Here is a 17,219-nt window from a genome sequence, read left to right as displayed (position 1 = left end):
GGTAGTTTGAATTATTCATGGCAGAGACATTGCGTATTGTTTCCGGGCTTCGTACGGATTAGTCAATGCTCGAGGCAGCGTGCACGCCCACAGCCAGAAAAAGAATGCAAAAAAAAAAAAAAAAAAAAAAAAAACTTGGGCGCATGTATCACGATGAAAGGCCAGTGCATCGATTTCCCCCCTGACTTACGGAATTTGACGTGGCAATGTAATCATCATCACAGCTCACATCTCATTACCCCCCCTCATTCACACCCACCATCTGCCTCATCACTCACATCACTACCATCACCAACACAAATTCCTGGCTAGGCTACGACTTTACGACCACTGCACGCCACTAACGTGTTTCACATCCGTCCGCCTGACCAGATTTAGCTGCACCTACTATACATACCTGCATCCTTTCATCTCATCAACCAATTTAGCATCCTCTTGATAACTTACCCTGTCACCTTGTCCTGCCATTCTTCTAGCTCATCTCCCTTACGAACCCTCGCATCTTGATGCTTGAGAGCAACATGTTTTTGAAAATCTTCAATTTTGCAAAGCTAATAAATAGTACTACCCTACTTCCCATGCTAGCCATTACATCACCCATCGACCTGATCCAGCGAAAATGCTTCCCTCTGGCCCCCCCCCCCATGAATAATCAAAACCCTGATTGCCATGTGTGGTCTTGTAAATGCCCCCATTTTTGCGCCATTGCACACTTTTTTGTTTTGATAAAAGCCGATAATAATAGCAAGAAAGGAGTGCCAGCATTACCCTTTCCATCCCATGTTGCGATATAGTTGCATTGCACCCCCGAGCTTCTTTTTGTAGAAAGGACTAAAGGTATCGTAGAGAAAAATGGCGCGACATTTCAATCAATCGAAAAATCACATAGCGTACTGTAGTCGCTTGGCCAATGTGTCATGCAGTCAAAGGTTGTATAGATGCCAGACAATGTCTCGCAGCCAGAGTTGTATAGAAGCCAAACAATGCGCCAATGCTGCATCTCCTTGTTAGCCCCGTCGCAAAATGCTTTGCAAGTCATCATTCGCATCCTCGCTATTCCTCCCTTAGTCACCGCAGCTCCGTTTCCCCCTGTTCATCCGCCCATCTCTGTGTCGGACTGATCGCCACTAGCAGTTCCTTCCTCCTCACCGCCATCGTCATCGAAGTCGTCCTCCTCATCCTCGTCATCGTCGTAGTCGTCAATCTCAATCGCCTCCGTTTCCTTGCCCGCCGTGCGGATCGGTGCCGTGTACGACCCGGCGATTGACATGGGCATCGGTCGCGACGTGGCACCATTGGCTGAAGGTGCGCTTGGTTGAGGCGCGACACTAGTCGTCAACGGCGCGTTCGCTTGAGAAAGCACCGGAGACGCCCTCTTTGAAGTCGGACCAGTTGTCGCGCCATTCGCAGGCGATGCAGGCACATCACTGCCCACCTCAGTGGCAGGACCCCATTTTGGCGTTCTTTGTCCGCCCACGCTGTCACGGTCGCCAGCGGACACGGAGGCTCCGTCCACCTGCGAGTGAGCTCTCTTTCTCGTCGACGCCGGCGACTCCACCTCCGAGCCGCGTCGGTATCCTGTCGATGCCGACGACTCCACCTCCGAGCCGCGTCGGTATCCTGTCGATGCCGGCGTTTCCGGACGGCCGCTGAGCATGCGGTTGCGCTCCTCGTCGATTTCAGACTTGGACCGACGCTCACGCAGTCTAATGCCAAACTTTTTGCGCGTCGTGCTCTGCTTGTTGTTGTACAGGTTCTTCAGCCGAGCCAGTTCAGTCTTTTGCAGCATCGGCGGCATATTCGCCGCCTTCTTCTGCCCGTCCTGATACTGATACTCGATCCTGGCCATGGCAGCGTCGAACGCGAGGCGGCTGTTGGCATCAAGCTGACTGTACGGGTCAGTCTTGGGAGTCCCGAATCTCTGGGACTGTTGCGGGGTGGATCGGCTCGAGATGATGGGGGCTTCCCTGGTTGGTGTATTCGCCTGCGACTGGTTCGTCTTCCATACTTGGTCCGCGTCGGTAAAAAGTCTTGTCAACGCGTCGGTATGCTCAGATGTGTAGGTGCCGCAGACATTGTTCTTCATGTGGTACGCCAGCCCACCGTTTCCGGTAAAGTGCTGTCCGCAAAACAAGCAGTAATCCTTTCCCAATCTATCAAGCGGAGCTGGTGGCCTTCCGCAAAGCCCGCTGCGCCGGTGCGCCAGCAGCGCCTTGAAGCCTGCACAGGGCCGGTTGCAATTTTCGCAAAAGGCAATGCCAAGTTTCATGATCTCTTGGTCAGACGGAAGAAGGACTGCCCCAGATGAGGCTGGTCCTGACCCCGGCCCTGCCTGTGACCCCCCTGGCAGCATGGAGACCGGCGGTGCGGGGATCGGATTCGCCGTGGGAATCACCTTTTCTTGCCGCGGAGGGCCAGTATGGTTCCCCGTCCCCGCTCCCGTCCCCGTCACCATGTCGCGAACGTCGTAGCCTAAACGCTCCGCCCTAGCGAGCGCGTTGACGAGCTGCTGCGCCCCGATGGACTCGAGGCGAAGTCCGAGGGCCTTGTCCAGAAACAGGAGACTCAACTTGGGTAGCAGAATAGGCGCCACCAGATCCAGGCCCTCCATCGTTAGGTGCTTGGCAATCTCGCTCGTCGCGGCCTTCACAGCGCGAGCTCCGTGCTGCTCAATGGAGCGGCTCAGTGTGGCCAGAGGAGCCCTGTGAAGCATTGTGCTACACTGCATTCCAGTTCATCAGTCAGAAAATTACCCTTGGATATTCGCGCTTCGTCGGTACGTTTTCAAGACTTACAATAAAGGAGCTGTGGTACTCGGAGCCGACCAGGGTCAGCTCCCATAGTTCACGGACGGCTTGACGCAGAACAGCAGGTTCGTAAGCTCTCATCGCATTCTTGGCATGCATCACGGCATCTTGGAATGCATCTGGATGTGCTCGTTGCATGTTGGGCGAGGGAAAGTTGAACGCCGCTTGCCCCGGCCGGGACCTCTGCTGTGCCATTGCAGCGGTCGTTGTCTCTCTGATAGCAGGTTGTTTCGTGTCCAGTCTAAACTTGACGATTGACATTGACCGACTGCTGCAATAACCAAAGGCTTGCTTTGGAGGTTGTGTTGCGCAAAAAGAACGACTTTGGCGGCCAACGCGCGCAAAGAAGCCTCACAGGGGAGTGTGTTTCTGCAGGAATCCTGGGATCGAGTGAAGTTGGTGCTTCATGCGCATCGGAATATGGAAAAGGATGTGAGTTACTTCGTTGCTTTGCTTCGGTGAGCCAAGTGGCAGTGAATGAAGCTGCGCCGTTTGTTCCCCTCTGCTGAGTGAGGCGCGGCGTACCGTTCACGTTGTAAAGGTTGCCGTGCTCAAACACATGAAGCAATTTTCCGATCCTGATCTGGCCCGCAAACCAACCAAAGGTGGAAAAGTTAAGACCCAGAAATCTGATGCGTGCAAGATCGTGGACTGACTCTTTCGCTCCAAACTTCAGTGCCCAATGATGCTTTTTTTGGTGATGCTTGTCGCGTCCAGTCGCCAGGGCAAGTAAGGCAGTATCCACGATGCTAGCGTGTTCCATCATTCGCCAATTATATCCCCCTAATAATTATTTCTGCCTGGATATTTAGGCATAAATAGCACAAGGGTAACCAATTTTTTACGGCCAAAACTTGTGGGCCCCTCCTGCATTCGCTAGCTTTGGCTAATTAATTAACTGGATCTAACTAACTACCTGCCTAATCCATGCTAGTTTTAGGGGGATTCTCACATAGCAATTTGAAGCATTGTTAACGCGATGCTAACTCATACAGACGCTAACTGTCTAGACAAAGCCAATGCCAACATATTGATGGACTCGTAAAAATGAGAACCAGACAAAGCAACAAAGCAACGAGAATTTCAACTCTTCCAACGCCAGCCAGAAAGTCTCGATTTAGACTTTATTCCTAATGCATCCGACATGCTTCACATCAACGTCTTCCAAAGGTTCGCATTTAACCTTGCAGTCGCCCGCCGTCACCACCGTGTCAGCCGGCGTGCCAGTCCCCCAAAACTCTGCATGAAGCGCGTAAAAGTCCAATCGTCCGTGTGACTCGGCCGCCATTCTGGCGAGGCAATTGTCCAGCGGCTCGTACCAACGATTCCGCAGTCGCGCAGGCTGCGTGGACTGGACGGTTCGGACAGTCTGTCTCGGATACGCCCACGAGAGCCCAAAGAAGCACTTTTTGTCTGCAAGCTCACAGCAAGTTATGCGTTGCAGTCTGCTTTTCGTAATTATGTCGCGCTGATTGACCAAAAAACTGTAGCGACTGACCCAGGCCTCGTCTCGCCACTTCTGCTTTCCACCCTTCAGTCTGTATAGCTTTGGCCACGTCGGCGTCTCTACCAACCCGAGGTCCATGGCGCGCTGATGGCGTCTCACCCATGCCCGAAACCCAAGGTCATTGTGCCCGATGTACGAGTCGAAAAGCGAAATGATGTGGTCTAGCTCTAGCAGTAGTTCCGTTTCTGTGGATGCATCGTGGATAGGAAGATTGTCCCACGCTCTGAACAGCTTGGTATAATATGTGTCTGCTTCGGTCCAAGAAAACGTTTCAGTCGACTTCAAAGCCTTGCAAGGAGAGGATGTGTCGACGCAGTCGCCCGACTTGCACGTGGTTGACAGGCTCGGTCCTTGTGCCACGCCCATGTTGAATACCGCAAAGAGTGTCAGTATGCAAGCGTCAACTGCATACTTTTACAACAAAAGGTAAATATGGTTGTGCATAATGGTGTATGGCGCAGAAAAGAGCTTGTCTGAAGAGCATGGCCACGTAGGGTGAAGTTTTATACGTGCATGGAAGCAGGCGCGAGCTTCACAAATCGCTTGGTGGCCTGTACCTGCCTTATCCAAAGCTCATCTCCTCACCTGTCATTCACTGGGCCAAATTTGCAGTCATGCCCAACAAGTGTACTTTTGGAGGATCACGTGGTGCTCTGCTCAATAGAATGTGAAGTCGCAGTGGCGTGTGTTGCGCTGTGAATGTAAATCTGATATTCGAATGAATTGGCCCTACTTTGGACCGCTGCACAAATTATCATTTTGCTAGCCAAAGGTTATAATCAAAGTAATCGATAGCATACAGGGAAGGTAAACCATTGAACAAAAATCTCTGTCTCCTTTCCAAGCGCGCCTGTCTTTACTCGCCGATACAGGCAACCATCAGACGGCCGTAATCGCCCGATGTCTCACCCTTGATGCGGCTGGCGAGGCTGCGGCGGTAGCGCTGCTGGTAAGCGCCCTTGATATTCGCCAATTCGCTGCGGTCCCAGTGGTATCGGACGACGCGGCCGACGAGAAGTTTGTCCTTGGTGCCCATGCCCGCCATGGCGTCTTCAAAGAGCTGGGCGGCATGCATGTATTTATCGACGGCGTGGCGGAGCTGGAAAAGAAGGGCTTCCTTCATGTGTCCAGAGAATTCCTGCAAAAATTGTCAGTATCGCCATCACAAACTGGAAAGGCCTTTTTTCATACCGATTTGACGACTGATTCGAGATCCTTGTTGAAGCGCTGCTTGTAGGCGTGGGCAATGGCGCGCAGCTGGTTGTCATTCCTGCTGGTGAAAATGCTGCAAACGAGGATTTCATCGGTACCCATCTTGCCCTCTGTTGCCTTGTACAACTCCATGACATCGCCGTCGACTTGCTGGGGAACAACAGGTGCCGCGTCCTCAGCACGGTTGGCGGCCAAGACCATCATGAAGTGGCGCTCCGTCTTCATGCTGAGGTCGCCTTTGACCGCGTCCTCAAGACTGCGACGGAAGGTCTTGTAGTAGGCCTGCTTGATGGCCCTCAGATCAGCGTTGGAGCGGGACAGCAGAACATCATTTAGCAGGAGCTCGTTGGTGCCAGGGCCGGACATGGCGTCAAACAGATTGTAGACATCGGCAAGGAGGGGGCCGCGGGCCAGCTGCAGCAGCCCAAGCTCAAAGTATCCGCTCGTTTCCGACTTGAGATCGTCTGTAAGTGTGCGCGAGAAGTTCCGAGAAAAGGCCTCGCGAATGGCATCGACTTGGAGAGGGTCCTTGTTGGATAGGATATGGATCAGGGCCTTTTCGTCGGTGCCGAAGCCTTTCATGGCGCTTCGGAGAGCCTGCGCATCGCCCGACGCATCCCAGTTGATTATCTGCGGAGCACCGTAGCCGAGCGAAGGCGGCGTCGGAGGCGGCGCGTGAGGGGGAGGAGCGCCGTATTGACCCGGCGGAGGCGCGCCGTAGGACGGCGCTTGGTGGTGGCCGCCGCCGTACTGGGCGGGAGGCGGCTGGCCATAATGCTGAGGAGGAGGAGGCTGGCCGTAGCCCTGCTGGGGGGGAGGGGGGAATTGGCCGGGCGGCGGCTGATTGTATCCGCCATGTTGAGGAGGGTATTGCTGGTGCTGGGGCGGATACTGGCCGTACTGAGGATGTTGGCCCTGAGGCGGGGGGTATTGTTGTCCGTAACCTTGAGGAGGCGGTTCTGCGAGGCATTGTCAGTAGATTGATGCGTTTCATGAGCTGGGTGCGACTCACGACCGTAGCCTGGACCACCGTAACCCTGGCCGCCATAGCCTTGGCCGCCGTAACCTTGGTACGACATTTGCGAGTGAGGGGTAGAAGATGCGATCTTGGTGATTATCGGCGACGGGGCGCGAGGATGCCACAATGCTGCCGTGAGGCCTTTATTTACTCTAGAAATTAGGTGTATTGAATGAAAAAGTAATGTGGAAAAGGCCAAGTAAAAATTATGGCGACGTGGACGATGACGACGATGACGATGGGCTCAAGCTTCGGCTGTGCCCCTCTAGTGCTGCGGCTAGGTGGTTCTTGGTGGTCCAGCAGGCCCGGACGAGGGCTTTGGGCCTTTATTACAGAGGTAAAAATAATTATCAAGGTGCTGGCAACGGTCCTACTGTCAAAAGAGATGGTCCGCGCCACTTGCAACTGGCAGATGACCGTCCAAACAGGCTGAGCATAATTTCTGGGGCAAGAAACGCCCTTGGCCTCTAGCCAGTCACCCTTTCTTTAGACTTGAGACTCTTGAGTCTTGACTAGGCTGATTCCTGATTCCTGATCCCTGATCGCTTGGTCGGTTTCTGCAGTTTTTGGTGGTGCGCCTTGGCGGAGCTGTCGAACCACGTCACCGAGGACAGCCTTGGCTTTCAAGCCATTCATCTGTTTCGTGAAGAGGTAGAACAGGCAGAACAGGCAATTCGGCAATGATGACAAGTTCTTGAAGACACAAAGACCTAGTACATGAACCTTTTCACGATTGACTACTGCACACAGTTCATGGCTTTGCTGTCAATTATGGTTGTGTCAGGTAGGCAGGATGGCAGGCCACCACGTTGCGTGGCACAGGGAAACCATGTCAATGTCGCCAAGATCGGTGGCACCCCACCAGGCACACACAATGTGCCAGTTCCCATCAGCTCTGAGTTGAGATCTTCTAGACCAATTCAACATGCTTCTATCAATTGAGACTGTCTCGATTGCCGCTTCCCTTTTGCCTTTACATAGTGTCTGGGAATGTCATGGCGGGCCAGTGGCCTGGCCAGGCACATTGGCACACCAGGTCGACTCGATGCCGCGTCTCCTCCAGCACCGCCACAAGGACCGTTGAAGCGTGGCGTGGCCAGTTTGCCACTTGCAACGCAATCTGATCAGCGCAATTTTGTTGCGGAGAAGTTGGGGGCTACGGCAGGGAATGCGGTAGCGATGGACAATGCAGACAATGCGAAAAGCGAGAATAGGATCGGACGATTGGGATTTCTATCAGTGCGGCCGAAAATGTCGTGCATTCAAATCTGCAAGCCTCGAATGGCGCTAGCAGCGACAAGGGAGACGATATTAAAGAAGTGGCTGGGGAGGCAAGGAGGGGTCCGAGACTGCAAATGGAACCCGCCTGGAACGCTGGAACAAAGGTGCTCAGAGCTGTAAAAACAGTAGTTGGTGCTATTCAACCCCACTCGTTACCGATAAATGTCCCTGAAGCTGAGCTGAGCTGCCCTGCCCCACTCTCTCCCGCTGTAGAGTTTCCCTTTCCAGCCAGCTCCAGCGGCACCACCCAACCACCAGTTAATATTTTGGCTTTACCAGCCACCGACTTCATGCACCCTTTTTCATCAAACCGCTTGTGCGTTGCCAGCCCCCATCATGGACCGCAGAGCAAAAAGGCCATCGCGCCCATGCATGTGCGAATCGTTCATCTCACCTCTCTTGCATATACGAATTTATTCTCATTACGCTGATCGTTGACACCGACCTAAATCTCACAGTCTTGACTACTTGGAAACGCCTCGTTTGCCCACTGTCACTACATACTTTGGACTTGAGTACCACGACAGCCTCAGCGGCATCGAGCTGCCCATCCCTTCCTCTCTTGTCTTCACTGTATCTTTCTCTTCACTCTTTTCCTTCACACTTACCCTCTTGATCTCAATGAAGATGCGCACCTCCGCCACTCTCCTCGTCGGTCTTTCAAGCTGCATTGCCACCACGGTTGCGTTTCCTCGTATCCGCATCTACAACTCAGCTCGAGACGCCATCCTCGCCCACGCTGTCAATGTCAACCAAAAGGCACCTTCGTACTCGGTCGTGCCCCTGGAGCCCGGCCCCGCCACGCAGACGGGAGGAGACTCTGGAGATGATGGCAGCAACACCAGCGGTGGCAGCAGTCCAACCGCTACTGGCGGCGGTGGCAGCCCTCCCCATTCGCAAAGCGCTGCAACTGTGACAGTGACCGAAACTGTTACGCAGACGCAAACGAAAGGCGCTGTCACGAAATATATCACGGTGACGACGAATCCGGAAACTGTCACGGCTGGCCCTGAGACGGTGATTGTGCCAACCTTTGTTACAAAGGTTGTGAACAACACTCAAACAGTCACGGTATCTGAAGTCGTTACGGGCATCCAGAACGATACCAAGACGGTTACTGTTCCCACTACCGTCGTTGAGCCTTCTACGGTTGTCGTTTCCGCTACTCCCACGACGTTGGTCACGGTCACCACCGTCAGCGCTGGCAACTCATCCGCTGCTCACGAAACTACCACTACCTCGAAAACCATTACCACCGCTGAGGATAGCACGACTTTGACTACATCCAAGTCTCTGACCTCTAGTGAAAAGCCTGCTGGGACAGAAACCGCACCCGCGCAAAGATCCTCGGAGTCTGCCACCCAGATTAGCACCCACGCCAGTCACTCTTCTCAGCCCACGGCCATACAGACTACTCCTGGGACAGCGATCTCTACGGTTTCCAGTGCGAGACCTAGCACGACTTCTTTGGCAGGAACTGCTTCGACCACCGATGCGCCGTCGTCGGCCACGCCACCGGTTGATGATGGCCAATGGACTCACACTTTTGACAATGGCCAGTGGCATCCTCCCTACCCCTCAACCAATACCACTGGTCGACGTCTCTGAGAGCTGTCTGAAACGAAATTTACGATTACACAGAATAGAATATGAACGTCTCACGACATGTATCAGACTGATGGAATGAGGGTTGCACGACTGGATGGAAACCAGGAGAAAAAGGATGTTTGCCACGCATCTATACGTCGGTTGATTTTCGCCGGATTTAATATTTTTTCCCTTTGTTTCACCAAAACTCGCAATTTCCGGGCAACACCGACGCAACTAAAGGCACAAATGCCCAATGTGCTGTATACACAGACGGCTTATTTTCCCTTGTATAGATATTACTACTACATTATTTCCCTTGCATATTAGATATATACTGTATTCAATAATAAGACTATTCCCCATTGAAGACGAGTGCCATGCAAAAATGTAATCAGGTGAATGTGACACAATGCATGCATAGTACACTGCTGACGAAGCCCACTGCCTGCGGCATGCAACAGCAGCAAACGGGCCGGTTACGATTGTTCTTGCGTTTGTGTGATGCATCGCGCCGACACTCTGCGAGAACAATCGCAAGTGTCACCATGTAGCACGAAATGTCCTGCAATACGGGTCTCTGCATCTCCTTGGATCAAGAAATCGTCGCAATTATTTGAGCTGCATCAGAATCGAGCACTCTTCACTTTTGTCATCCTCGCCATCAAAACCTCGAGCTTCAGCAAGCCGCCTCACACGCAGCAAAACGCTCTCTTTCTCTCTCTCTTTTCCTGATCAAAAAAAAACTTGTCATCAGATACGACCAGTCTACTCCCATCACGATGGAAATTGGCTTCATCGGCCACGAGCTCTACGCCACCACCACCGCGCAAGACTCGTCTTCCTCGTCGTCCTCTCCATCGCCGACCACGTCTCAGCAGCAGCAGCAGCAGCAGCAGCAGCAGCCGGCATCCGCCACCATTGACAGCCAGGACGGCATGACATATATCCCCGTCGAGCGCATCGTGACCGAGGTCGATGCCGTGCGTAACACCATCCTCGTGGGGCTGCTTATTGCGCTCGTCGCCGCGAGCGTGGCGCTCGGCGGCCTGGCGATTTACTGCTTCCGGAGGCGCGCGCGGAGAAGGCTACAGAGCAACTACCAGGCGGAGCTGCGGGCGGCGCAGCGGAAGAAGAAGAATGACGAGGAGAGGGCGGCAGAGTGAAGAACAATGCGGACGTGTTGTCTTGTGGAGAGGGGGCGGGGGGATGAAGGGTGATGGTGCTAGTGGTGGTGAAGAGGATAGAGAGAGGATGAATTGGCGGTGACGGAGCTGGATATGGGGATTGGTGGTTGACGCAGGGCAATGAAGAAGGATAATTGAGCTACGGAAGCTGATTTGCTTTTGCGAGATACTACTTTGAGAGTTACGAATACATTTAACTCATTGCTGACTTTTCTTTGTTTTCCTCTGTCCTGTTCAATGTGCCGACAGGATCCTCTACATAAGAAATAAGTGCCGTCAAATAGAGCAGGTGTATGCTGGCAACCGGAGCATGATCGGCCGCCGATGACCTATCACAGACTAGGCAATTATATAGTTTGCCGTCACCAGCAACTAACTAGGGATTGCCGTTGTCGAGGAAAAAAATGCCACCCGGCTCCATCAACTTGCTTCACTGTGCCCTGCCTGTTCGTACGGGGTAAAACAACACTGTCCTTTCGTCGGCGTCCTCCGCCCGCCCGTTGATGATGGTCTATCAACGTACGAGCCTACCTTGAAATCAAGAGGAATACGCGATCGATGACTAGACTAAATGGAAATGAAAATTAAAAACGGCTCCGCGTTATCTCTTAGAAAGGGTCCTCTCCACTTACTGCCCACCCGAGCTGCAAAGAAAATCTTCAAGTGGGTTCTTATCAATGGTCTTGGTTGTAATATGATTTGCCTTGCCTTGCAGCCTTGCACAACTTCTTCTTTGCCAACTTTCAACAACCGGCCCGACATTTGCCTTATTATCGAGTTTCTCACGAATCGGCTTCAGCAGGTTTGCCCCCAACAACCGCCAGGATTCAGCAGGTTCGCCTGATCATAACCGCTCCCCGAAAACCCTATCCCATCTTTGAACTTGTACATGAATTGAAAACGATAACCCCCTCTCCTGTTTTTATCTTCTTTTTTATTCTCTCTCTCTTCCTCTATCCAAGATGGATGAAGATCATGGGCCTCAATCCATTGCCCCCGCACATTCGCCGCATCGCCGCCGCACCCTGAGTTCCCGGCTCCGCGCCGTGAAGCGAGCCTTTACCACCAAAAAGGGCCTCGTTGGCGACTACGACTATGCCTTTCTCTTCCGCCCCAATCTGCCATTCATGCGGCGCTCCGCCTCGAGCAGTCCCTTTTTCGGCCTCAACGACCGCGTGCCCGTGCTGCTGAGCCTGCTCCTCGGTCTGCAGCACGCGCTGGCTATGCTCGCGGGCATCATCACGCCGCCGCTGCTGCTCAGCGGCACGTCGGGGGCCAATCTCGAGGTGCACCAGCAGCAATACCTCGTCTCCACGGCGCTCATCATCTCCGGCGTCCTGTCGACGATTCAAATCACCCGGTTTCGTCTGTTTAAATCTTCGTGAGCCCAGCCCCCCCCCCCCGCCACCGCCACCAAAAAGCAAAATCCCCCCTCCCCTGCTGACCGTTGCATGCAAAACTACTTTATTATAGCTACTACGTTGGCACTGGTGTCATCTCCGTCGTCGGCATCTCATTCAACCTCATCCCCGTCGCCCTCGGCGGCTTCCAGCAAATGTACGCCAACGGCTACTGCCCGTCCACGCCCGACGGCGCGCCGCTGCCCTGCCCGCGCGGCTACGGCGCGCTCATCGGCACGTCGGCGCTGTGCGCGCTCATCGAGATCCTCATCTCCTTCATCCCCGCGCGCGTCCTCTTGCGCATGTGCCCGCCCATCGTCACCGGCCCCACCGTCATGCTCATCGGCGTGCACCTCATCGAGAGCGGCTTCAAGGACTGGATGGGCGGCTCCGGCCCTTGCTCCGACCCGGCCACTGCCGTCGGCCTCTTCGCCACCTGCCCGAGCACCGCCGCGCCGCACCCGCTGCCCTGGGGGTCGGCCGAGTTTTTCGGCCTCGGCTTCTCCGTCTTCATCACCATTATGCTCTGCGAGCGCTTCGGCTCGCCGATTATGAAGTCAACGTCCATTGTCATTGGCCTGCTCGTCGGCTGCATCATTGCCGCGGCCTGCGGCTACTTTGACCGCTCGGGCATCGACGTGGCGCCCGTCGCCTCCTTTGTCTGGATGCACACGTTCCCGCTGTCGCTCTACGGGCCGCTCGTGCTGCCGATCCTCGCCGTGTACGTTATTTGCGCGTGCGAGGCCATTGGCGACATCACGGCCACCTGCGACGTGTCCAAGCTCGAGGTCGACGGCCCCGTCTACGAGTCGCGCATCCAGGGCGGTGTCCTGGCCGACGGCTGCAACGGCCTGCTCGCCTGCCTCATGACCATGACGCCCATGAGCACCTTTGCCCAGAACAACGGCGTCATTGCCCTGACGCGCTGCGCCAACCGCCGTGCCGGCTACGCCTGCTGCTTCTTCCTCGTCGTCATGGGCGTGTTTGCCAAGCTGGCCGCCGCCATCGTCTCCATCCCCTCGTCAGTCATTGGCGGCATGACCACCTTCCTCTTCACCGCCGTCGCCGTCTCTGGCGTCGCCATCATCGCCCGCGGCGTCGTCTTTACGCGCCGCAACCGCTTCATCCTCACCGCCGGCCTGTCGCTCGGCTACGGCGCCACGCTCGTGCCCACCTACTTTTCTCACATCTTCACGTACAAGGGCGACAACAAGTCCCTCCAGGGATTCTATGATGCCATTGTTCTCATCATGCAGACCGGCTTTGCCATCACCGCGGCCGTGTGCATGATTCTCAACCTGACACTCCCCGAGGAGCTGGAAGAAGACGTCGATGCCGACGAGACGGATCTTGAGCAACCTGTCAATGGGCACCAAGTAAAGGCACCTGTGCACGATAATGTAGACGCGAGATAGACTGTTTGATTTTTGCGAATGCTGCTTTTCTCTGCCCGGTGACAGGGCAGTGCCTGCGGGATCCTACGCATGCAGACAGAATCTATAATCCTGACTTCTTACTGTTGCGTTGCAACTGCAAAATCTTTTGGCTCCAGTCGAATTATTCATGAAAAGCATTTGTACTATCCAAGATGTTGCCTGCGCCTCTCTCGTGTCAACCTCTTTTCTTTGTATAATACAGAACATTAGAATGAAAGAAGCGCCCAAGACTCCGTGAATCAGACGGGTAACAAAAAGAAGCGCCATGTATGCCGAATAACCCCCCCATAACCCCGGCCAGCCACTGCAACCCTCACAACAGAGATAAAAAAAAACCAAACCGATGAAAAAAAGTGATATCAAAACAGTTCAGGCAAACATACATCAAAATGAGAGGCTTTTTTTGGGAGCATCACATGATGTCAATAATTGGCACTGTTTGCCTTTATCGCTGAAATTCCTTTCCTTTGCGAGCGAGGACACGCATATTGTCTAAAAAGCCCTCAATCAGCTCTTGATAGCCATGTGGCTGTCCCGCCATGGCGCGGCGGCCTTGCTCAATAACGGCAGCCCCGGACACTTCGATTTCGAGCTCGTGCTCCTTTTCGCCGCGTGCTGACTGGACAACATGTTAGTACACGTCACACCGAGATGGGACAATAGAAAACTTACTCCCTGCCCACCGGGCATGGTGACCTGGGTGAGGTCAATTTGATAATTGCCTTGCTTGTAGCTTAAGCGATCTTTGCGGCGGTCGGTAATGCCTTGCGTCGGCGCTCCAGCGAGCTGCTCTAGCTCGTCCACAGGGCCGTCCCAGTCCATTTCCAGATTAATGCTGATGCGGCAGTCCATGGGGCACTGGGGCAAGTGGAGGTCAATATCAGCTACCCGGGCCTTGACAATCTTGTTCAGGACCTCTCCAGTTTTCTCGTCATACGTGACTCTCGCTTTCACATTCTTGCGCGTGCCCAGCCGGGATCTAACACAGCCTGGAATTCGCGCCTGCATGTCGAGTGGGAGCTCAAAGTATTTGTCGATTTCGCGCCGGTGTTTGTAGTGCACCTGCACGCGGCCTTTTCCATGTGCTGAGCGCGGATCTGTTTGTATGACAGCCTTGTTAAGGAACTCGTTGAAAGCTTTGTGGTGCGCCTTGTCTCATGTCAGCTTCGTGCCGCACAAAAAAAGGCACAACATGTTTTGACTCACCTCAGTCATGCTACTTTTGAACGCTACTCGACCAGTGTCACGAAGAACACATTCGGATTCGATAAATTTCTCAACACGATGGTTTGTATCCTTGTCGATCAGCGTCCCCAGCTTTGCCTCGATTTCGAATTCGATGCCTCTGCTGCTAATTTCCTGCGCATCCTGGGCGTTGATAACGTGGATGAAGAGGAAATCCGCAACCGCTCGTGACATTTCTTCATATGGTTTGACACCAGTGATGCTGGCTTCCCAGGGTCCAATAAATTCTTGCGGCCCGCGAGGTTCGGGCTGCTCTTGAGTCTCGCTAATGTTGGACGTCTCGTGAGAAGGTGCGCGACTCTTTTCGGGTGGGATCGAATGAGGGCGATCTGAGAGAACATAATTCGCATGCTTTGGCAGGGCCTTTCCCAGTGTGCGAAGGCTTAGCGCCCAGACAGGGGGCTCTGACCAACACGTGCGTACAGTGTCCTCATCTGGTTCCGGTCGCGGAGGTGTCGCGGGTCTCTCTGACGCAGGTCTCGACTCTTCCCTGACTGAACCTCCTCTGGCCGAATCTTCCCTCACCGGCTCCTCCTCGACCGGCTCTTCCTTGATCGTCACCCGTTGTGCCTCTCGCGGCGCCTCGGTTTGTGCTCCATTGATTTCTCCAGGGGGAGGTCTCGAGTTCCTATGCTCGAGCTCGCTGGGACTCATGCTGCGATCGTTGAGTTTGCGCTTGGCTGGTGTCGCTACAGGATGCTCCTGCTTGATTCCTACCATGCTGGCGGGCTGTGCGACTGTGGCTGATCTAGAGTCATCCCCAGACATTGATGGGGGACGTTCCGAATTGCTTGGCAGAGAGCCAACGCATGTTTTGGGGCTGACAGACATGCTGTGCTCTCGCTCGCTGGTTGATCTGCGCTTGGCGCTTTCGGGATGTGGCGAGTTGTGGGCGTGCTGAGAAGGAGGACGTGGGTGGGAAAGGCGATGTTGTGGTTGCTGCGGATGCGGCGGGCCGTTTGGAGACGAGTGGGCTTGTGCGACAGCAGCCCCTCCAGTAAATGGCATTTTATGTTGGTAAGGACTCGAAGGTTGACTGAAAGGGGGAGGCCCTTGCGAATTAGCACTCGATGGATTCGCACTTTGTGGTTGACTGGGAGGTCCCGGAGGCTGTGAAGGTTGACGACGATATTCTATAGGCGTATGCTGATGCTGAGAAGCAGGGCTGCCATGAGCAAACGGCAAGCCGTATGGATGTTGTGAGTGTGCAGATGTTGGCGTCGGAGTAGACTGAGCGGACTGGGTTCGCTGGCTATGCTGCTGACCTGGGTGGCCTATCGGCGGCGTTTGAGGGATGGAGGGGTGTGGCAGATACGGCGTCGTCGGCTGAGCTTGCGAAGGATGGCTATCGTGACGCTGGTGCTGCTGGTGACCGTGAAGGGGCTGAGGCTGGTACTGCGCCGGGGGGTATTGATGCCGTTGACTTGGGCTTCGGATCTCGTGAGGAGCCTGATTTGCAAAGTAGCCTTGAGACGGGCCAAGAGCTTGGCCAGGCGCTGAGCTCGCTGACTGACGATAGGGTGATTGTACTGGAGGTGCGCTGCCAGGAGAGCGAGGGTCCGCAAACGAACCAGGGTGACTAGCTCGAGGAGGATACGCAGATTGGGTTTGGTAGGGGGACGGGGCAGGGTACGCGCCGGGCGGGTACTGGCCGCCGTGGTGTTGGTAGTCTGGTCCTCCCGGCTTTCCAGGTGAAGGTTGGGGAGCTGGATGATGAGGATAATCGTGATAGGCGTACTGCGCATTGGCTGGCGGCGGCCCACGAGGTTGATGAGGGTGGCGCTGGGGAGGGTGCTGTTGCTGTTGCTGCTGTTGCTGCTGTTGCTGCTGCTGCGGCGGCGCTGGCGGGGCGTTGGCGGCAGACCGCTCCCCATTATCAGCAGTATTGAGAACCGAACGAAGATCCATTATTGCAATGTTGAACTTTTATCGCGAGCTTCTTCGAGGATGCGATTGCGCGACAGGCGCTCGAGGACGAGGAAGAGTCGCGATGAAGAGACGTGGCCTGGCTCAGGGCTGGACGCACATCTGCCACGTCTTCAATAGTCGCGTATTAAATCGTCGATGGGATAAACGAGGCTTAAATGCGCAAACCAAACGATGACGTGCGAATCGCTGGACGCATCATGTTAACAATGCGAAAAAATGAGTCGGAGACAACGCGCTGTGTTGGGCGGGCTGAAGACGTCAAGTAGGGCGCGCAAGCGAGATCAGCGTTGGAAATAAAAGGAGACGCAAGGGTTGGTGCTAGACCAGAGGCGTCTTCTCGTCAGCCAAGACAACGTACGACACGATACGGGGCGCGGGCTCGGGCTGTTTCGTGGTGAATTGAAGCTGGGAAGTCGACGACTCTTTTTTCCCCCAGGCCGCTCTAGAGATTCGTTTGCGCCAGATGGGAGACGTGTTGCTACCTTGGAGAGGCCCACTTGGCGGGCAGGGCCAACCAGCGTAATTGGGTATTGAGAGTGGCAGAGGGCATTGGGAGCACGGCCTAGTACAGCCAGAAGAGCCCGGGAAGTCGCAAATGAGGAATTGATCC

General features: G+C 54.5%; 7 protein-coding genes across 7 annotated transcripts; 3 read left to right on the top strand and 4 right to left on the bottom strand.

Moving 5' to 3' along the window:
* Positions 1-1,093: 1,093 nt before the first annotated feature.
* On the bottom strand, positions 1,094-3,002 carry BBA_00567 (uncharacterized protein; the record flags this gene model as incomplete). Its single annotated transcript, XM_008595664.1, has 2 exons — positions 1,094-2,722; positions 2,796-3,002. 2 exons carry the CDS (start codon positions 3,000-3,002, stop codon positions 1,094-1,096), a joined length of 1,836 nt encoding a protein of 611 aa, XP_008593886.1.
* Positions 3,003-3,924: 922 nt separating this feature from the next.
* On the bottom strand, positions 3,925-4,680 carry BBA_00566 (uncharacterized protein; the record flags this gene model as incomplete). The annotated part of the gene is made up of 1 exon (XM_008595663.1): positions 3,925-4,680. The coding sequence occupies one exon, from the start codon at positions 4,678-4,680 to the stop codon at positions 3,925-3,927; it is 756 nt and encodes a 251-aa protein (XP_008593885.1).
* A 490-nt stretch (positions 4,681-5,170) lies between these two features.
* BBA_00565 (annexin-like protein) lies at positions 5,171-6,605 on the bottom strand (the record flags this gene model as incomplete). The annotated part of the gene is made up of 3 exons (XM_008595662.1): positions 5,171-5,452; positions 5,506-6,485; positions 6,539-6,605. The coding sequence occupies 3 exons, from the start codon at positions 6,603-6,605 to the stop codon at positions 5,171-5,173; spliced, it is 1,329 nt and encodes a 442-aa protein (XP_008593884.1).
* Positions 6,606-8,446: 1,841 nt separating this feature from the next.
* Positions 8,447-9,433, top strand: BBA_00564 (uncharacterized protein; the record flags this gene model as incomplete). Its single annotated transcript, XM_008595661.1, has 1 exon — positions 8,447-9,433. One exon carries the CDS (start codon positions 8,447-8,449, stop codon positions 9,431-9,433), a length of 987 nt encoding a protein of 328 aa, XP_008593883.1.
* Positions 9,434-10,194: 761 nt separating this feature from the next.
* Positions 10,195-10,578, top strand: BBA_00563 (uncharacterized protein; the record flags this gene model as incomplete). The annotated part of the gene is made up of 1 exon (XM_008595660.1): positions 10,195-10,578. One exon carries the CDS (start codon positions 10,195-10,197, stop codon positions 10,576-10,578), a length of 384 nt encoding a protein of 127 aa, XP_008593882.1.
* Positions 10,579-11,561: 983 nt separating this feature from the next.
* BBA_00562 (purine permease) lies at positions 11,562-13,414 on the top strand (the record flags this gene model as incomplete). The annotated part of the gene is made up of 2 exons (XM_008595659.1): positions 11,562-11,980; positions 12,073-13,414. The coding sequence occupies 2 exons, from the start codon at positions 11,562-11,564 to the stop codon at positions 13,412-13,414; spliced, it is 1,761 nt and encodes a 586-aa protein (XP_008593881.1).
* A 466-nt stretch (positions 13,415-13,880) lies between these two features.
* Positions 13,881-16,588, bottom strand: BBA_00561 (mRNA capping enzyme; the record flags this gene model as incomplete). The annotated part of the gene is made up of 3 exons (XM_008595658.1): positions 13,881-14,054; positions 14,108-14,584; positions 14,642-16,588. 3 exons carry the CDS (start codon positions 16,586-16,588, stop codon positions 13,881-13,883), a joined length of 2,598 nt encoding a protein of 865 aa, XP_008593880.1.
* Positions 16,589-17,219: the final 631 nt, after the last annotated feature.

The sequence above is a fragment of the Beauveria bassiana genome (genome assembly GCF_000280675.1).
Source record: "Beauveria bassiana ARSEF 2860 unplaced genomic scaffold BBA_S00001, whole genome shotgun sequence".
In the NCBI taxonomy this organism is placed as follows: Eukaryota; Fungi; Ascomycota; class Sordariomycetes; order Hypocreales; family Cordycipitaceae; genus Beauveria; species Beauveria bassiana.
The sequence above is the reverse complement of the archived record's forward strand: the minus strand, read 5'-3'. Positions and strand labels throughout refer to the sequence as shown.